The sequence below is a fragment of the Spermophilus citellus genome (assembly GCF_964194105.1).
Source record: "Spermophilus citellus genome assembly, chromosome: 14".
Lineage (NCBI taxonomy): Eukaryota > Metazoa > Chordata > Mammalia > Rodentia > Sciuridae > Spermophilus > Spermophilus citellus.
The window spans coordinates 97833108-97851218 of record NC_138194.1 but is presented as its reverse complement, the minus strand read 5'-3'; the positions used below and the strand labels follow the sequence as shown (position 1 = coordinate 97851218).

General features: G+C 43.9%; 1 protein-coding gene across 5 annotated transcripts in view; it reads left to right on the top strand.

Annotated features, from left to right (window-relative positions):
* ZFAT (zinc finger and AT-hook domain containing) overlaps window positions 1-18111 on the top strand; it is a 194199-nt gene that overhangs the window by 101375 nt on the left and 74713 nt on the right. For 4 of the 5 annotated variants that reach the window (XM_081266609.1, XM_081266608.1, XM_081266606.1 and 1 more), the window contains one exon: window positions 14450-14538. The exons of the other annotated variant lie outside the window; for it this stretch is intronic. In XM_081266609.1, coding sequence (XP_081122735.1) covers window positions 14450-14538 — 89 coding nt within the window. The remainder of the gene's footprint in view (window positions 1-14449; window positions 14539-18111) is intronic. 5 annotated transcript variants of the gene reach the window in all.

The following is an 18111-nucleotide window of genomic DNA, read 5'->3' as shown; positions in this document are numbered from 1 at the left end:
CCAAAGGTGACCGGTGAAGATTTTTCTCCCATTCCATTCCTCCTTACTTCTGCTTAGGACTCTATTTATAAAGTAACTGAACAACTGGGATCGGCTTCATGGAAGCTCATGGATCAGGTGAGGTTGTGTAAAAAACAAAGGAAACAACAGGTTGCCTGTTGGACCTGCAGTTGCCACAAGGTGGGGGCCACCTCAGTCCTGGAAGCAAGGAGTGATTGCCTTTATTTTCAGGAGCAGAACATGGGGACTCAGCATGTCTGTCCCATGTGGGTGCAACTCTGGAGTTCCAGGCTAATGCAGGTTCTTTTGGGTTTTGCTTCTACTTGGAGATGATCCAGATGGAGCCTGGACATAAGCAAAACAGATGCTCTGCTGGCCCCTGCCACAGTGCCCCTGTTGTGGCCAGTCCACGACAACTCATGGCAGGATGACCTTGGTTCCCTTGGGTCTGTTGTGCCTCTCTTTATCTAACCCAGCGCAGGATAATATGTATTTCCATTCCTTCTTTCTCTCTTCCTACCTCCGAATCCCTCTCAGCCCTGTCCTCAGAGGGCAGTCTGAATAACTGTCCCCGAGTAAGACCTAAGCAAGAGGCAGGGCGCAGGATGATGGGACTCAGGATCCTGTGCTCTTTTTGCTGTCTGGAGACACTCAAATTTGGCCAGCTTCCGCTTGCCAGCCCAGGCAGTGCCTAGGAGGTCCGAGGCTGGGTATGCTCCTCAGCTTGCTGTGTACAGGACAAGGCTGAGGAGTTCACGTTAGATGAGGGAGGGGGCTGCTTCCAAAATAAAACTTGAAAGCAGAGGCTTTGCACAGATGGGTCATGTCTTTTTGAGAGAGAACAGAAGTAGAGGAGAAGCAGCCCCACATTTGAGGGGCCACACATTTTTGAGGGAGATTGGAGCTGCTGGTGAAGGCCATATTTCAGCAGGAGCTGCAGCACCTGCAGAGGACACCTGAGCCACCTGGACACTCAGAGGGACACCTGACTGAAAACCACGGGCTATGTCATGCTGAGCGTATTCTTTTTCTTTCCACCTTCGACAGCAGCCTGAGTAATCTACAAACTGTCATGCAGTCCTCAGACTTTATCTTTGAACTCCACAACAAATCTTTCCTTCCTTGGATGAATTTTGGTGCCAGTCTCTGAGCACCTTCTGGGGGAAGGTGGCCTGTTGTGTTGTCATTATTTTTACCTTTTTAAAATGGAAATCTCATATGGTACACAGAAGTGCTGATTTATAAGTGTACATCTCAACATAGTATGACCAATAAGGACCACAGCCTAGGACAACCCGTGCAAAGTTGTGCCTGCCTTTCTGGAGGATTCTTCTCTGAGTGCTAGCACCGTCCCTGGGCCTTGCCTTTCTGTGAACTTTGCATAAACTGACCCACGTGATGTGTGTTGTTTGGGGCTTGGCTTCTTCCTTTTAACATTGTGTTTGTGAGATTTGTCTAAGTTGTTGTGAATTGGACTTTAACATCCTCTGGGCCTCTGGGTCAAATGACATGGATTTCACAAGCATCTGAGATGATTAATTCTGTGGTTAGACACCGAGAAAGCTTTGTTCTCATACCAGCTTTTTCTTGCCAGGGCACTCTTTCCTCAGTGAGCCTGGCTGCTTTCCACAGGAGTGCTCCTCGAGATAGGGGTGTGTCAGCTTGTGTTGTCCTCCTGACTGGCAAGACTTGGCTCAGGGTCACTTGTGATCACTTACAAAAGTTAGATTCTGCCTCACCAAATAAGACTGACCACCCTAGACATCATTCTTGGTTAGGCCAAGAAGCCGGACAGACAAAGCCCTGGGAAACAGGCCCGACCCTTGCAAGCAAGCGAGCACATGAACCTTCAAGTTCAGGAACCACTGGAGCCGTTGCCTTGAAAGACCTGTCTTATTGCCTGCGTTCAGTGAGGGTGCACACCCTGGCCTGCCAAAATGGGTGCTCATGATCTGGAATGCTGTTCCATTAGAGCACAGACAGTAGACGTAAGCACCCATCCTACAGGCAGACCTGACATGTGAGCAAGCCTTTACGATCCTTTATTCACATTCAGAGGCAATGACTATACAGTCATGATGAGGGCTAAATATCATTCTTGTCGCCTGAGGTTAATACTGAAGCTAGGCTTTAGCTGTATAGTCTGTAAATCACAAGTTTAGGCTCTATACAATGTTGCTTTAAGGTAGTGGTCCATGAGTAACTTAAACCATGTCCTTACTTTTGGATAAAATGTTGTTTTCTCCCCATACCCTCATTAGTATAACTTAGAGGGCAGGGGGCTTTTTTGTGTATTAACTTTTCCTTCTTTTGGATTCCTTCCTTGGGACACACTCCCAGGAGCAGGTGGGTGTTCTGCTTTGGCAGTTGTAACTGTGTGTTGCACCACCAGTGTACTTTTCAAAAACACATTTCAGAGATCTGGAAGTGTCCCATCTAAACTTTGATTTTTAAGACCTCATGTTACTAAAAATACTTGATTTTTCAAGTTTTCTGGGTATCTAGTCTTACCATGTTAGAACGTGTATTTATTTGGAACTCTAAAGTCCTGCAGGTGGTATAAAGGCTGGGTGAACTCCTGTTCATCAAGCACAGTAGCCTGCGTTCATCGTGTTGTGTGGCTCTGTTCTGTCACTGGAGCTTCTTCTGATGGGTTAACTCTGATGTTATTGCCTCTAGAGGCAGCTGCTTGGTCTTGCCTTTTTCTGTCTGCTTGAGTTGTGTGTCCTGTGCTCTTGTCTTCTCTGGCTGCTTCAGCCACTGTACTTGCTGGAGTTCTTTTGGCTGGTTGGCAGAAGCTATTTAAGGAGCTGGAGTGGCCAGGAGGCACGTGCTGTGAAGGTCCTGGGGGCCTTATGGACTCTGGCTCTTCATGTTTGTGGCATCTGCTTTCCAAACCTGTCTTGCATCCTGTCAGTACATTTCAGCTAAATATCCCTTCCTCTCAGGGGCCCCTGACCAGCTTGTCTGGGGGCACACCTCGTCCTGCTCGCTCATCCTCCACACCAGTCCGTGCCCTTGGTCATGGGTGGGGATTCTGAGTTATGTTGGCACACTTGCTGCTTCACATTTAGGTGATAAACTCCATGAGGGCGAGGGCTTTGTGCTCCTGTCCCCTCTCATCTGCCAGGGGCAGGTGTGGTCCTGGCACGCAGTGACCACTCAGCGATGCTTGCTAGGAATGAGCACAGCCATCCAGGTGGCCATCCGTACTGCCACCTTGCCCATTTTCTGCTGCTGTTTCCTCTTGACATCCTTTCTGTCTGTCTCTGCCGTCTCTCCCCACCCCTCCTGCAGACTGGCTTGTCCTCTTGTTTGGTCCACAGAGTGAAAGGACCACTGGCTCCTGACTGTGGGCTTCACCTCCGGACAGTTCCTGTGCCTGGTCAGCTTGGCTCATTTGTCTACTGTGGTCTGATATCTGTGGCTGGAGTGGCGGATGGTGGGCAGGGCCAGTGACACCCACCAACACGGTGTTGGTGGTGGGAGGGAGAACATGGAGACTCATGATGGGGGGCGCTCCCGTAACGTTCACCAGCCTGCCTCACCCTTCGTACCTACTTCCCGGAGAAGTGCATAGTCCTTGCCCCACAGTGCCCACACCTTGTGAGGGCACCAGCCAGACCAGCCGGGGGCCATGCGCAGCCTCTGCATAGCTGTGGGCAGCACCGACCAGCAAGCAAAACAAACCTGTCATGAGCTAAAATTCCAGTGAGTGAGACAGATGATAAACATGATACAGATCGATAAAAATGCTGTATTACAAGGGAAATAGGAAAATATCTCAAATGTAGAGAAATTGAGATATGAAGTAAAAATGTGAAATGATTCAGTTTCAATATAAAACTGTATAGGTCAAAAACGGTAGAAATGCCTCAGTAAGGGAGGATGGGCTGCCGTTTTCAGCAGGATGGCTCTGAGGGGATGCGGTGGGAAGGAAGGTGGCATTCCAGTGAGGACCTGGGGAGCAGAGCAGCAGACCATGAGGGACCTGGGGGGCATCCTGGGCACTGGGAGCAGCCAGCACAGGCCCGCGGTGCCGGTGGCGGTGGTGCTGCAAGCTGTGCCCGGGAGCGGGGCGGGCGCGCGTCCACCTCCAGGGCCCTCCAGCAGGGCTAGCTGAGGGCTCTGCTCTGGAGATGGGGCCTCCTCAGCTCGGGTAGCCTGGCTGGCTTTACAGGCATTGCCTCCTGCTGTCTCCATCTTTGAGCTTTAGGCTGGCCTAATTAGAGCTGAATCTTCTGATTGTCTCCAAGAATGTGAAAGGGAGTTAAAGGCACAGGGCACTGCCAAGTGGCCCTGGTGGCCACCATGGGGAGGGACTGCTGCTCCGTCCCCTATACACACCTGGCCTTACTTCAGGGGCTGCCTTACTTTCAGGTGTCCAGGATCTGTGTCTATGGCCATCCTCCTACCAGGCAGTGTTGACTCCCTGCTTTTTTCTGACGAGATCTCTGCGTAGCAGAGAAGAATGAGCCCAGGGTCATACAGGGTGGACAAAGCCAGACAGAGCACTTACATCCCCTGCCACTGACCCCTCAGGTGGCCCTTTTCAGTGGACAGCCATTCTGTGCAACAAGCCACTGTTGTGTGTGAGTGGCACCAGTGTGCCCGTTGCAGGTTGTTTTGGTCAGCTTTTTATTACCATGACCAGGAGCAACTTGAGGGAAAATTTAGTTTGGGCTCATGATTTTGAAGGTCTCCATAGGCAATCAGCTCTACTGGTCTAGGCCCAAGGTGAGGCAGCCAGGAAGCAGAGGGGTTGTGGAAAGGGGCCCAGGGAAGATGAGCCCTGCTAGGGTAGCCCCAGTGACCCGCCTGCTCCAGCTCTGCCCCACTTGCCTCCAGCTACCGCCCAATTAACCTATTCAAACAACTGTGGACTGATGAGGTCACAGCTCTCATTATGCAATCATTTTACCTCAGAACATTTCTGCATTAACAGGAGCTTTGAGTGGGGGATACCTCACATTCAAACTGTGACACTGGTGTAAATTGTTTCTTGCCTTGGGGAAGTTCTAAGGCACCAACATTAGCTGAAAGGACTGTGTGACTGTCAACAGGATTTTTGCAGTCGAATAGACCAAGGTTTAAATCTGGGCTCTGCCACCTACCACTTTGTGACCTGGCAAGTTGTTCAGGTGTTTGATCCTAGTTCCTTAACCATTAGCACCATTGGTGAGCAGTGCTCCCTGATTCGCAGACTTGGGTGCACAGTTAGACTGTGTGTGTCATGGGCTGGCAGTGTTCACAGTGCCCAGTAGGTCAGTAGGTAGAACTAGCCAGGTACAATGTGTGAAAAGTGAGTGATTTTTAAAAATCAGTCTCTGTTTCTTTTTTATAATTATTTTCTTTTGCTGCGATGCTATGTGACTTGCATCCATAGGCATGTGACATTCATCTGTTGCCCTTTGAGGTCACTGCAGCCGTAGTAAATGCTAATTTTTCCTGTCCACTTTCCTGTATTCTCAGGAGTCTCTTGATAAGAGTGCAACCTGATAATCTCACGTCATCTCTCCTTTACGACTAGTCATGAACCTGCATTCCATTATTTTAATTAGGCAGCAGCAGATCATGTCAAATGCTCTCCCAGGCCTGTTTGATCAGGGCTGTCGGGGGTTGCTGAAAACATTGGCAGTGTTGAGGCTCCTCCTCTTAGGAACACTCTTCTTTCCTGTCTGCTGCAGAGCTTGGAGAATCCTATATCGGCCAGGCTGACTCCTGATCTCGAGCGAGGCAGCTCCATTTACGCATTTCCAGTCTCCTTTTTTAGCACTTGATCTTTTACTCTTTGATCTGAGTGTTTGATTATGAGTGACAAAATATTTATCACCTCTGAGAATGGTTCTTCCACTTTCCTCCACTCACTGTGGTGGTGAAGGATCCAACACCACTTTCCTCAGGCTGCCTGGCACAGGGATGGCGTATTTACATGGTGATTCATGTATCAGCAGAGAAGTGTGCGTGAATGAGGTTATACTGATGATGTGTAGAAGTGTGTGGCCTTATGTGTGAGAAAAAAAGGACACTGTATTTAAGAGAAGGTTTCAGTTGCTCTCTGATGATGACATGGTTTACATGTGCAAATTTTTCCCACGTTTTGGACGTGGAAAATCAGTAAAGTCTAATTTGTTTTTTTTTTTTATCTTTTTTTTATTGGTTGTTCACAACATTACAAAGCTCTTGACATATCATATTTCATACATTAGATTGAAGTGGGTTATGAACTCCCAATTTTACCCCAAATGCAGATTGCAGAATCACGTCAGTTACACATCCACAATTTTACATAATGCCCTATTAGTAATTGTTGTATTCTGCTGCCTTCCCTATCCCCTACTATCCCCCCTCCCCTCCCCTCCCATCTTCTCTCTCTACCCCATCTACTGTAATTTATTTCTCTCCTTGTTTATTTTCCCATTCCCCTCACAACCTCTTATATGTAATTTTGTATAGCAATGAGGGTGTCCCTTCATTTCCATGCAATTTCCCTTTTCTCTCCCTTTCCCTCCCATCTCATGTCTCTGTTTAATGTTAATCTTTTCTTCCTGCTCTTCCTCCCTGCTCTGTTCATAGCTGCTCTCATTATATCAAAGAAGACATTTGGTATTTGTTTTTTAGGGATTGGCTAGCTTCACTAAGCATAATCGGCTCTAGTGCCATCCATTTCCCTGCAAATTCCATGATTTTGTCATTTTTTAGTGCTGTGTAATATTCCATGGTGTATAAATGCCACATTTTTTTTATCCATTCATCTATTGAAGGGCATCTGGGTTGGTTCCACAGTCTAGCGATTGTGAATTGTGCTGCTATGAACATCGATGTGGCAGTATCCCTGTAGCATGCTCTTTTAAGGTCTTCAGGGAATAGTCCGAGAAGGGCAATAGCTGGGTCAAATGGTGGTTCCATTCCCAGCTTTCCCAGGAATCTTCAAACTGCTTTCCAAATTGGCCGCACCAATTTGCAGTCCCACCAGCAATGTACAAGAGTACCCTTTTCTCCACATCCTCGCCAGCACTTGATGTTGTTTGACTTCATAGTGGCTGCCAATCTTACTGGAGTGAGATGGTATCTTAGGGTGGTTTTGATTTGCATTTCTCTGACTGCTAGAGATGGTGAGCATTTTTTCATGTATTTGTTGATTGATTGTATGTCCTCCTCTGAGAAGTGTCTGTTCAGGTCCTTGGCCCATTTGTTGATTGGGTTATTTGTTATCTTATTGTCTAATTTTTTGAGTTCTTTGTATACTCTGGATATTAGGGCTCTATCTGAAGTGTGAGGAGTAAAAATTTGTTCCCAGGATGTAGGCTCCCTATTTACCTCTCTTATTGTTTCTCTTGCTGAGAAAAAACTTTTTAGTTTAAGTAAGTCCCATTTGTTGATTCTTGTTATTAACTCTTGTGCTATGGGTGTCCTATTAAGGAATTTGGAGCCCGACCCCACAATATGTAGATCGGAGCCAACTTTTTCTTCTATCAGACGCAGAGTCTCTGATTTGATATCAAGCTCCTTGATCCATTTTGAGTTAACTTTTGTGCATGGCGAGAGAAAGGGATTCAGTTTCATTTTGTTGCATATGGATTTCCAGTTTTCCCAACACCATTTGTTGAAGATGCTATCCTTCCTCCATTGCATGCTTTTAGCCCCTTTATCAAATATAAGATAGTTGTAACTTTGTGGATTAGTCTCTGTGTCCTCTATTCTGTACCATTGGTCCACCCGCCGGTTTTGGTACCAGTACCATGCTGTTTTTGTCACTATTGCTCTGTAATATAGTTTGAAATCTGGTATCGCTATACCGCCTGATTCACCCTTCCTGCTTAGAATTGCTTTTGCTATTCTGGGTCTTTTATTTTTCCATATGAATTTCATGATTGCTTTATCTATTTCTACAAGAAATGCCGTTGGGATTTTGATTGGCATTGCATTAAACCTATAGAGAACTTTTGGTAATATCACCATTTTGATAATGTTAGTTCTGCCTATCCATGAACAGGGTATATTTTTCCATCTTCTAAGATCTTCTTCTACTTCTCTCTTTAGGGTTCTGTAGTTTTCATTGTATAAATCTTTCACCTCTTTTGTTAGGTTGATTCCCAAGTATTTTATTTTTTTTGAGGATATGGTGAATGGAGTGTTTTTCCTCATTTCCGTTTCAGAAGTTTTGTCGCTGATATACAGAAATGCCTTTGATTTATGCGTGTTGATTTTATATCCTGCCACTTTGCTGAATTCATTTATCAGTTCTAGTAGTTTCTTTGTAGACCCTTTTGGGTCTTCTAGGTATAGAATCATGTCATCGGCAAATAGTGATAATTTAAGTTCTTCTTTTCCCATTTTTATGCCTTTAATTTCTTTTGTCTGTCTAATTGCTCTGGCTAGTATTTCAAGGACTAAATTAAATAGAAGTGGTGATAGAGGGCATCCCTGTCTTGTTCCAGATTTTAGAGGGAATGCCTTCAATTTTTCTCCATTCAGAATGATGCTAGCCTGAGGCTTAGCATAGATAGCTTTTACAATGTCAAGGTAAGTTCCTGTTATCCCTAGTTTTTCTAATGTTTTGAACATAAAGGGATGCTGTACTTTGTCGAATGCTTTCTCTGCATCTATCGAGATGATCATATGGTTCTTATCTTTAAGTCTATTGATGTGGCGAATAACATTTATTGATTTCCATATATTGAACCAGCCTTGCATCCCAGGGATGAATCCTACTTGATCATGGTGCACAATTTTTTTGATGTGTTTTTGTATTCGATTCGCCAGAATTTTATTGAGGATTTTTGCATCTAGGTTCATTAGAGATATTGGTCTGTAGTTTTCTTTCTTTGAGGTATCTTTGTCTGGTTTCAGAATCAGGGTGATGTTGGCCTCATAGAATGAATTTGGAAGAGCTCCCTCTTTTTCTATTTCCTGAAATAACTTGAAAAGTATTGGTATTAATTCTTCTTTAAAGGGTTTGTAAAACTCCGCTGTGTACCCATCCGGTCCTGGGCTTTTCTTGGTTGGTAGTCTTTTGATGGCTTCTTCAATTTCATCCATTCATATTGGTCTGTTCAAATTGTGTGTATCCTCCTGACTCAGTCTGGGCAAATCATATGACTTAAGAAATTTATCGATGTCTTCACTATCTTCTATTTTATTGGAATATAGGTTTTCAAAATAATTTCTAATTGTCTTCTGTATCTCTGTAGCATCTGTTGTGATATTGCCTTTTTCATCCCGTATGTTAGTAATTTGAGTTCTCTCTCTTCTTCTCTTCATTAGCATGGCTAAAGGTCTGTAGATCTTATTTATTTTTTCGAAGAACCAACATTTAGTTTTGTTAATTTTTTCAATAGTTTCTTTTGTTTCAATTTCATCGATTTCCGCTCTGATTTTAATTATTTCTTGCCTTCTGCTACATTTGCTGTTGTTTTGCTCTTCCTTTTCTAGGGCTTTGAGATGAAGTGTGAGCTCATTTATTTGTTGGTTTTTTATGTTTTTGAGGAATGACCACCAGGCGATGAATTTCCCTCTTAAAACTGCTTTCATTGTGTCCCATAGATTCAGATATGTTGTGTCTGTATTTTCATTTATCTCTAAGAACTTTTTTATTTCCTCCTTTATGTCTTCTGTAACCCATCGATCATTCAGTAACATATTGTTCATTTTCCATGTGATGTAGGATTTTTCCTTCCTTCTTTTATCATTGATTTCCAGTTTCATTCCATTATGATCAGATAAAATGCATGGTATTTTCTTCACCCCTTTATATTTACTGAGGGTTGCTCTATGGCATAATATATGGTCTATTTTTGAGAAGGATCCATGTGCTGCTGAGAAAAAAGTATATCCATTTGATGATGGTTGATATATTCTATATATGTCAGTTAAGTCTAGGTTATTGATTGTGATATTGAGTTCTATAGTTTCTTTATTCAATTTTTGTTTGGAGGATCTGTCCAATGGTGAGAGAGGTGTGTTGAAGTCACCCATAATTATTGTGTTGTGGTCTATTTGATTCTTGAACTTGAGGAGAATTTGTTTTATGAATGTTGCAGCACCATTATTTGGTGCATAAATATTGATAATTGTTATGTCTTGCTGGTGAATGGTTCCTTTTAACAGTAAATAATGTCCTTCCTTATCCCTTTTGATTAACTTAGTCTTGAAGTCGATTTTATTCAATATGAGGATGGCCACCCCTGCTTGCTTACGAGGACTGTGTGCATGGTATATTTTTTCCCATCCTTTCACCTTCAGCCTGTGTATGTCTTTTCCAATCAGATGTGTCTCCTGGAGGCAGCATATTGTTGGATTTGTTTTGTTAATCTATGATACCAGCCTCTGTCGCTTTATTGGAGAGTTTAAGCCATTAACATTCAGAGTTACTATTGATATATGGTTTGTACTTCCATCCATGTTTGATTAGTTATCCTTTTTTTAAAAAAATTTAGTTTGTTTCTCCATGATTATCTTTCCCCTCGCCCTCTGTCTTTACCGAGGCACTTCCCACTGATGGTTTTGGTTATTGTTTTTCATTTCTTCCTCATGTAGTGTTTTGCTCAAAATGCTTTGCAATGCTGGTTTTCTGGCTGCAAATTCTTTTAGCTTTTGTTCATCATGAAAGATTTTTATTTCGTTGTCATACCTGAAGCTTAATTTTGCTGGATACAGAATTCTTGGTTGGCATCCATTGTCTTTCAGTGTTTGAAATACATTGTTCCATGACCTTCTTGCTTTCAGCGTCTGTGATGAAAAATCCATTGTTAACCTTATTGGTTTACCCCTGAATGTAATCTGCCTCCTTTCTCTTGTAGCTTTTAATATTTTCTCTTTGTTCTGTATATTGGATATCTTCATAACAGTGTGTCTTGGCATTGGTCTACTGTGATTTTGTGTGCTCGGTGTCCTGTACGCATCTACAATTTGTATATTTGTTTCCTTTTTTATTTCTGGAAAGTTTTCTGTAATTATTTCATTCAGCAGGTTACTCATTCCCTTGGTTTGAATCTCTGTACCTTCTTCTATCCCGATGACGCGTAAGTTTGGTTTTTTTATGTTATCCCATAACTCTTGGATGTTTTTCTCGTGATTTTTTTACCAGCCTTTCTGAGTTGGCTAGACTCTTTTCAAGATGATATATTTTGTCTTCATTATCTGATGTTCTGGCTTCTACTTGCTCCACTCTGTTAGTGATACTCTCAATTGAGTTTTTAATTTGGTTTATCGTTTCCTTCATTTCTAGAATTATTGTTTGATTATTTTTTATAATCTCTATCTCCTGATAAAGATGCTTAACTTCTTCTTTTATCCGTTTATGTAATTCATTCTCAATGTGTTCTTTTGCTGCTTGAATTTGCTGTCTCGTATTTTCTTTAAGGTTCCATTCCATCTGTCTAAGGTATTCCTTGAGTTCTTTATATGACCATTTTTCTGATGACTCTAGGTCCTCTTGAATATTTAGGCTGTCCTGCATTGTTTGTACTCCTTTTCTTCCTTGCTTTTTCAAGTTGCTCATGTTACTTCTTGTTCTGTTTGACTGCTAAGTTACTGTTTACTCCTATAAATTTATTTGATGCTGTAGCCCCAGGTTTCAATGAAGTTATCTCCTCCTCCGCAGTCTGGTGACGTCAGTTCTCTGCCATGATGGTATCTCTTGCAAATGGTGACAGTTCGTTTCCCTTTGCCGGGTGACCAATGCAACGGGTGGGTCCTTACCGTCTCTCCCAAGCCCTGTTTCAAACCTGTGGCCACTACCTATGAAGGCTCGGTTGGCATTTACCTCCGTAGGAACAGAAGGGCCGACCAGTTGTTTCAGCCGGATGGATTAGAGTCACAGCTGTTTGTCTGAGGGAAGCAGGCGAACGGGAGCTTGAATTCAGCCGATTCGGGCTCAGTGTGTGTTCTGAGAGGCCCAGACTGTTCGTCCCAGATCCACGTCAGTTCAGCATTGCCTAGTGATCCTGAGCAAACAGAATTTAGATTGTTTACGACTCCCTATGCCCGCACAGCTGAAGAGGTCAGAGACTTGATCTCTCCGCGCCCGCCACCATGTTGGAATCTCCCAGTAAAGTCTAATTTGTACCTGGAATGATAGTTACAATTATAGTATTGATGTTTATACCATTTGGATTTTGGAATTTCCCCCCTGCTTTTATCAAGGGTATTTATTCATGCAAGATGCACAAACTTTCCTCTTTGTTCCTTGCCTAGTTTAGCTTAGTAAAATGCATGGATATGTCCAGTCTTGCATGCACACAAGTCCTGGGGTCACCAAGATGAACAAAACATGGTTCCTACCTGTGGACAGTTTATGGCAGCCCCTGAATTATAAGCAGGTGGTTATAGTGCTGTATAAGGAGACCTAGACTGAGGTATATAGCTGGTGTGTAGGGGCTGGCTTTTGGCCAGACAACGTCTTTGCTAGAGAGATGTGGTTCAAATTGAGTTTTGAGTTAAAGCAAAAAATGGCCTGATGCTGAAAGACTGCTTTGCAGCCATGGAAAATGTCAGTAAAATCTCAGGGGTCCGAGACCACAGAGGTAGGCATATAGTTATGAGAGGTGAAGTAGCTGTGTTAACCAAGCTCATTTACAGAGGGGACAGGCACAAGAGGAGGTCACAGAAAGAGGGGGTTAGTTCTGATTCTGGAGGACCTTCTGTGTTGTGCTCTGGATCTTGAGCTGTTCTGCATTTGGGCCTGTTACTGGTTATGTGTGGTGGATGATGGACAGTGGATGGCTGGATGGTGGATCGATGGGAAGGTCTCACAAAGGCAAAGACACCAGCTTAGGGGCTCTTGCGATTGTCTAGGAAAGGAATGAGGAGGATCCAAACCAGTGTGAAGGTATAGAAACAGAAATGGAGAAGACATGTCGAGTAGTTAGGACATGAAATCAGATGCTGAAAAAAATAAATACATGCAGTGAAAGTTAGGGCCATAACGATGCTGAAATTGCCACGAGGTATCTGACTTGGTGGCCATGTGGGTGCTGAACTAGGAGGACTGGAACTGGAGCCTATCTGGTGAGGAAGATAACAAGTCTACCTAAGGACGTTTGGAGCAAGCCAGTAGAGTTGGATACTTAAGTCTCGGGTTTGGGGAAGAGATCAGAGTAGTGTAGACTTTGGCATCAAAGGATTATAAAAACCTGTGGGGGACAGTCATATGCAAGGATGCTTGCTGAATGAAAAGAATAGTTGTGCGGCTGGAACACTGTGGAACATCATGGTGTAAATGAAAGTGGACAGGAACCACCTCAAAAATACTCAGAATGAATAGTCAGAGCCCCAGAGAGGTGGAGTGTCATGGGTCCAAAGAGATTTCCGGAGCATGTCACGCTCAGTAGAGCTGTCCTCTACAGTCAGGCCTGAAAAATCCACCACGGGCTGGGCCTCCTGGAGCTCAGTGGTTACCTTGGTGAGAATGGGGTTTGCAGCCTGCTGCTGGCAGCAGACAGTTTTGGTTGGATTCAGGGGTGCGCAGCTGGAGAGCACAGAGTTTGCAGCTGTAGACAGCCACACAGCTGGCCTGAGAGGGCAAAGAGGAGAATGCTCAGAAGAGCCAGTGTTGCTGGGAGCCAGGCTGCAGGGAGATAGCTGTGTTCCCAGGATGCTTGCGCCTTGGGAAGCTGATGGTGAACGGTTTATTGCTATGGGAAGTAGGACATATTTCTGTTTGGTTGCATGCATTTTATTGTTGCAAATGGAGATTTTATTTACACTAATCAGGAACAAATAATTTAGTATGCCCTGTATATATCCATTAATTTGTTTTACATGTTGGCCTGTTCATCCCATTATTGAATATTTAAATATCGCTGAAACATTAATCTTCCCGAGAGAGCGGTGCTTTATACTCTCTGTAATCTTCTTTCTAGCATTCCCCCAACAACGCTGTTTACACTCCTAGCAGCTTTAGCAGTTCTGTGACACAAAGCTTGCTGCTTGAAAAATGTCATTCTGCAGCTTCCTCTGATTCTCAGGATCCCATCTGAGTTCCTGAGTGAGATACTCAGGCCCTTGACATTCTAGCCCCCAAACCCAGGCTCAGCTTTTGACTTCCTGCAGACCTCACCCTCAGGGTTCTAGAGGAAGATCCAGCTGCTCCATTTTCTTGACTTCTAGCTCTCACCTGTGTGTACCCCTCCTCCTCTCTGCCCTCTCTCCAGGTGGCTGGGCACACCCCGCTCTTTCTTTAGGAGCCTGCTGAGTGTCAATGTGGGGGTTGGGAAGTTCCTGGTGGACCTGGCTATTCCTTCTGCAGTGGCAGGCTCCTTTCCAGTCCTGCCTGTCGAAGACTGAGCATCCTGAGTTGCATCTGTACACTTCCTTCCTGTCCCCACCTGAGATGCTGGCTCCCACCTGGCAAGGGACACTGCATGTACCCGGTTCCATGCCTGGCCCTCATTCACATGCAGGGGCTGCCGGCCTGGTCCTCACCTTGTCCTCCGCTTCTTTCCAGGGAAGCAGTTCAAGTGCACAGTGTGTGACTACACGGCAGCCCAGAAGCCTCAGCTGCTGCGGCACATGGAGCAGCACGCCTCCTTCAAGGTAAGGGGACGTGGGGGAGGTGGGTTGGAGGTGCTGGCTGGAAATGACTGCTTTTGGGCATCACCTTTGCTTTTCAGGCCCCTTAGCTGTCACACACGGAGTCCAGGGAATGCCTTGGTTTCCTCCATGCTCTCTTTCTGGAAGTTGTGGCATTTCTCTCTTCCAAGACAAGGAACAGTGTGTAAAAGGATGCAAACAGAAGACAAGGCCCATTTTTACCATAAAAACAAAAAACAGTGATTTAGAGGAGAGAGTGCAGCTTTAGGGATACATATTTGTGTCTTTAGATCTGAGTTACTACTGTAAGTGTATCACCTGGTGAAACAGGTGTGATGAGACCCAGCTGTCGGGACGTTTGAGAGCAAGAGGCATAGCCCTCCATTGACCAGCATATGGCAGGGCTCCGGAGATGATTGCCTTCTGTATTCTTTTATTATCTCCAAATGACATTTCCTTCATATAGGCCACAGTATCCACGTGTTCACTGCTCACGGTGCAATTACTGAGCATCGGAACCGTGGTCCAGTGATTCCTTCTCTAAAAATGTCTGCTCATCGCTTAGGGCAACATCACCCTTAAAGTCACTTCTGCTGCTACTCCTTCTGGTGGTCTACACAGGGGGACATGGCCTCATCAGGATCTGCAAATGTGTTGCTCTAACATGATTTTGAAATGGTGTCTACTGTGAAATCCCAGAGAATCTAAGGTGCGGAAGGGACCGGGGGTCACCACGCTCACAGTTTGCATTTATTGAGCATCTCTTATATGCTGCTACTATGCCAGGAGCTAAATGTCTGGCCACTCAGATCTTCCCCATGTAGGTACTGTCACCCTGTTGGAGAAATGAAGAACCTGAACAACAGAAATCAACTAGTGACCCTTATTTTCTGTCATACACATCTCCTCATATGAAGTGGCCATTGTCACATTGACTCACTTGTGAAGTGACAAGGACCCTTCCCAGCAGCAAACTCATGCCACGCTCAGAGCTACCTGCGAGACATGAATTCTCATGCTTTCTCCTTTTAGAGTTGAAGAAGTTAAGTGGCTCAGGGTGAAGGGATGGTATGCTTTCAAAACCCAGCAGCGAAGGAGCTGGCAATGGTCTTCATCTCTCACTGTGGTCCTGTGCTCTTCTTCTTGCATCTTCTCAGTTATTTGTGCCCGGAAAGCGGGAGAGGACTAGAAACAGGAAGGCCATTGCAGCCTGTTGCTTATGTAGCTGCTTTTGACATCTATAATGAACACGGGTTCTTAGGAAGGACTCACGTGACATCTGGGGGAGTGTTGCAGTGTCTAAATTGGGGAAGGTCTTCAGTGTTATGCATAATTTGTATACAAGAAAATTAAGAGTTTTATTTCACATTTCACAGCTCCAAGGTGTGTTTCTTTGGGAGACCCCAGCTTTTCTGGATTAGTGAAGTTATTAGCTAGAAAGTAGAGAACCAAGACAGCCTTGCTACACAGATGGGGAATGTGGACCCAGCAGAATCAGTTACCGCCACAGCTGCTCAGCATTGGCAGGCTTGGCTTCCAGGCCATGATTTTCAGTGTGGACATTTCTCTCTCTCTCTTTTTTTTTTTAATTGGTTGTTCACAATATTACAAAGCTCTTGACATATCATATTTCATACATTAGATTGAAGTGGGTTATGAACTCCCAATTTTACCCCAAATGCAGATTGCAGAATCACGTCAGTTACACATCCACAATTTTACATAATGCCCTATTAGTAACTGTTGTATTCTCCTGCCTTCCCTATCTCCTACTATCCCCCCTCCCCTCCCCTCCCATCTTCTCTCTCTACCCCATCTACTGTAATTCATTTTTCTCCTTGTTAATTTTCCCATTCCCCTCACAACCTCTTATATGTAATTTTGTATAGCAATGAGGGTGTCCCTTCATTTCCATGCAATTTCCCCTTTCTCTCACTTTCCCTCCCATCTCATGTCTCTGTTTAATGTTAATCTTTTCTTCCTGCTCTTCCTCCCTGCTCTGTTCATAGCTGCTCTCATTATATCAAAGAAGACATTTGGTATTTGTTTTTTAGGGATTGGCTAGCTTCACTAAGCATAATCTGCTCTAGTGCCATCCATTTCCCTGCAAATCCCATGATTTTGTCATTTTTTAGTGCTGTGTAATATTCCATGGTGTATAAATGCCACATTTTTTTTATCCATTCGTCTATTGAAGGGCATCTGGGTTGGTTCCACAGTCTAGCGATTGTGAATTGTGCTGCTATGAACATCGATGTGGCAGTATCCCTGTAGCATGCTCTTTTAAGGTCTTCAGGGAATAGTCCGAGAAGGGCAATAGCTGGGTCAAATGGTGGTTCCATTCCCAGCTTTCCCAGGAATCTTCAAACTGCTTTCCAAATTGGCCGCACCAATTTGCAGTCCCACCAGCAATGTACAAGAGTACCCTTTTCTCCACATCCTTGCCAGCACTTGATGTTGTTTGACTTCATAGTGGCTGCCAATCTTACTGGAGTGAGATGGTATCTTAGGGTGGTTTTGATTTGCATTTCTCTGACTGCTAGAGATGGTGAGCATTTTTTCATGTATTTGTTGATTGATTGTATGTCCTCCTCTGAGAAGTGTCTGTTCAGGTCCTTGGCCCATTTGTTGATTGGGTTATTTGTTATCTTATTGTCTAATTTTTTGAGTTCTTTGTATACTCTGGGTATTAGGGCTCTATCTGAAGTGTAAGGAATAAAAATTTGTTCCCAGGATGTAGGCTCCCTATTTACCTCTCTTATTGTTTCTCTTGCTGAGAAAAAACTTTTTAGTTTAAGTAAGTCCCATTTGTTGATTCTTGTTATTAACTCTTGTGCTATGGGTGTCCTATTAAGGAATTTGGAGCCCGACCCCACAATATGTAGATCGGAGCCAACTTTTTCTTCTATCAGACGCAGAGTCTCTGATGTGATATCAAGCTCCTTGATCCATTTTGAGTTAACTTTTGTGCATGGCGAGAGAAAGGGATTCAGTTTCATTTTGTTGCATATGGATTTCCAGTTTTCCCAACACCATTTGTTGAAGATGCTATCCTTCCTCCATTGCATGCTTTTAGCCCCTTTATCAAATATAAGATAGTTGTAACTTTGTGGATTAGTCTCTGTGTCCTCTATTCTGTACCATTGGTCCACCCGCCGGTTTTGGTACCAGTACCATGCTGTTTTTGTCACTATTGCTCTGTAATATAGTTTGAAATCTGGTATCGCTATACCGCCTGATTCACCCTTCCTGCTTAGAATTGCTTTTGCTATTCTGGGTCTTTTATTTTTCCATATGAATTTCATGATTGCTTTATCTATTTCTACAAGAAATGCCGTTGGGATTTTGATTGGCATTGCATTAAACCTATAGAGAACTTTTGGTAATATCACCATTTTGATAATGTTAGTTCTGCCTATCCATGAACAGGGTATATTTTTCCATCTTCTAAGATCTTCTTCTACTTCTCTCTTTAGGGTTCTGTAGTTTTCATTGTATAAATCTTTCACCTCTTTTGTTAGGTTGATTCCCAAGTATTTTATTTTTTTTGAGGATATGGTGAATGGAGTGTTTTTC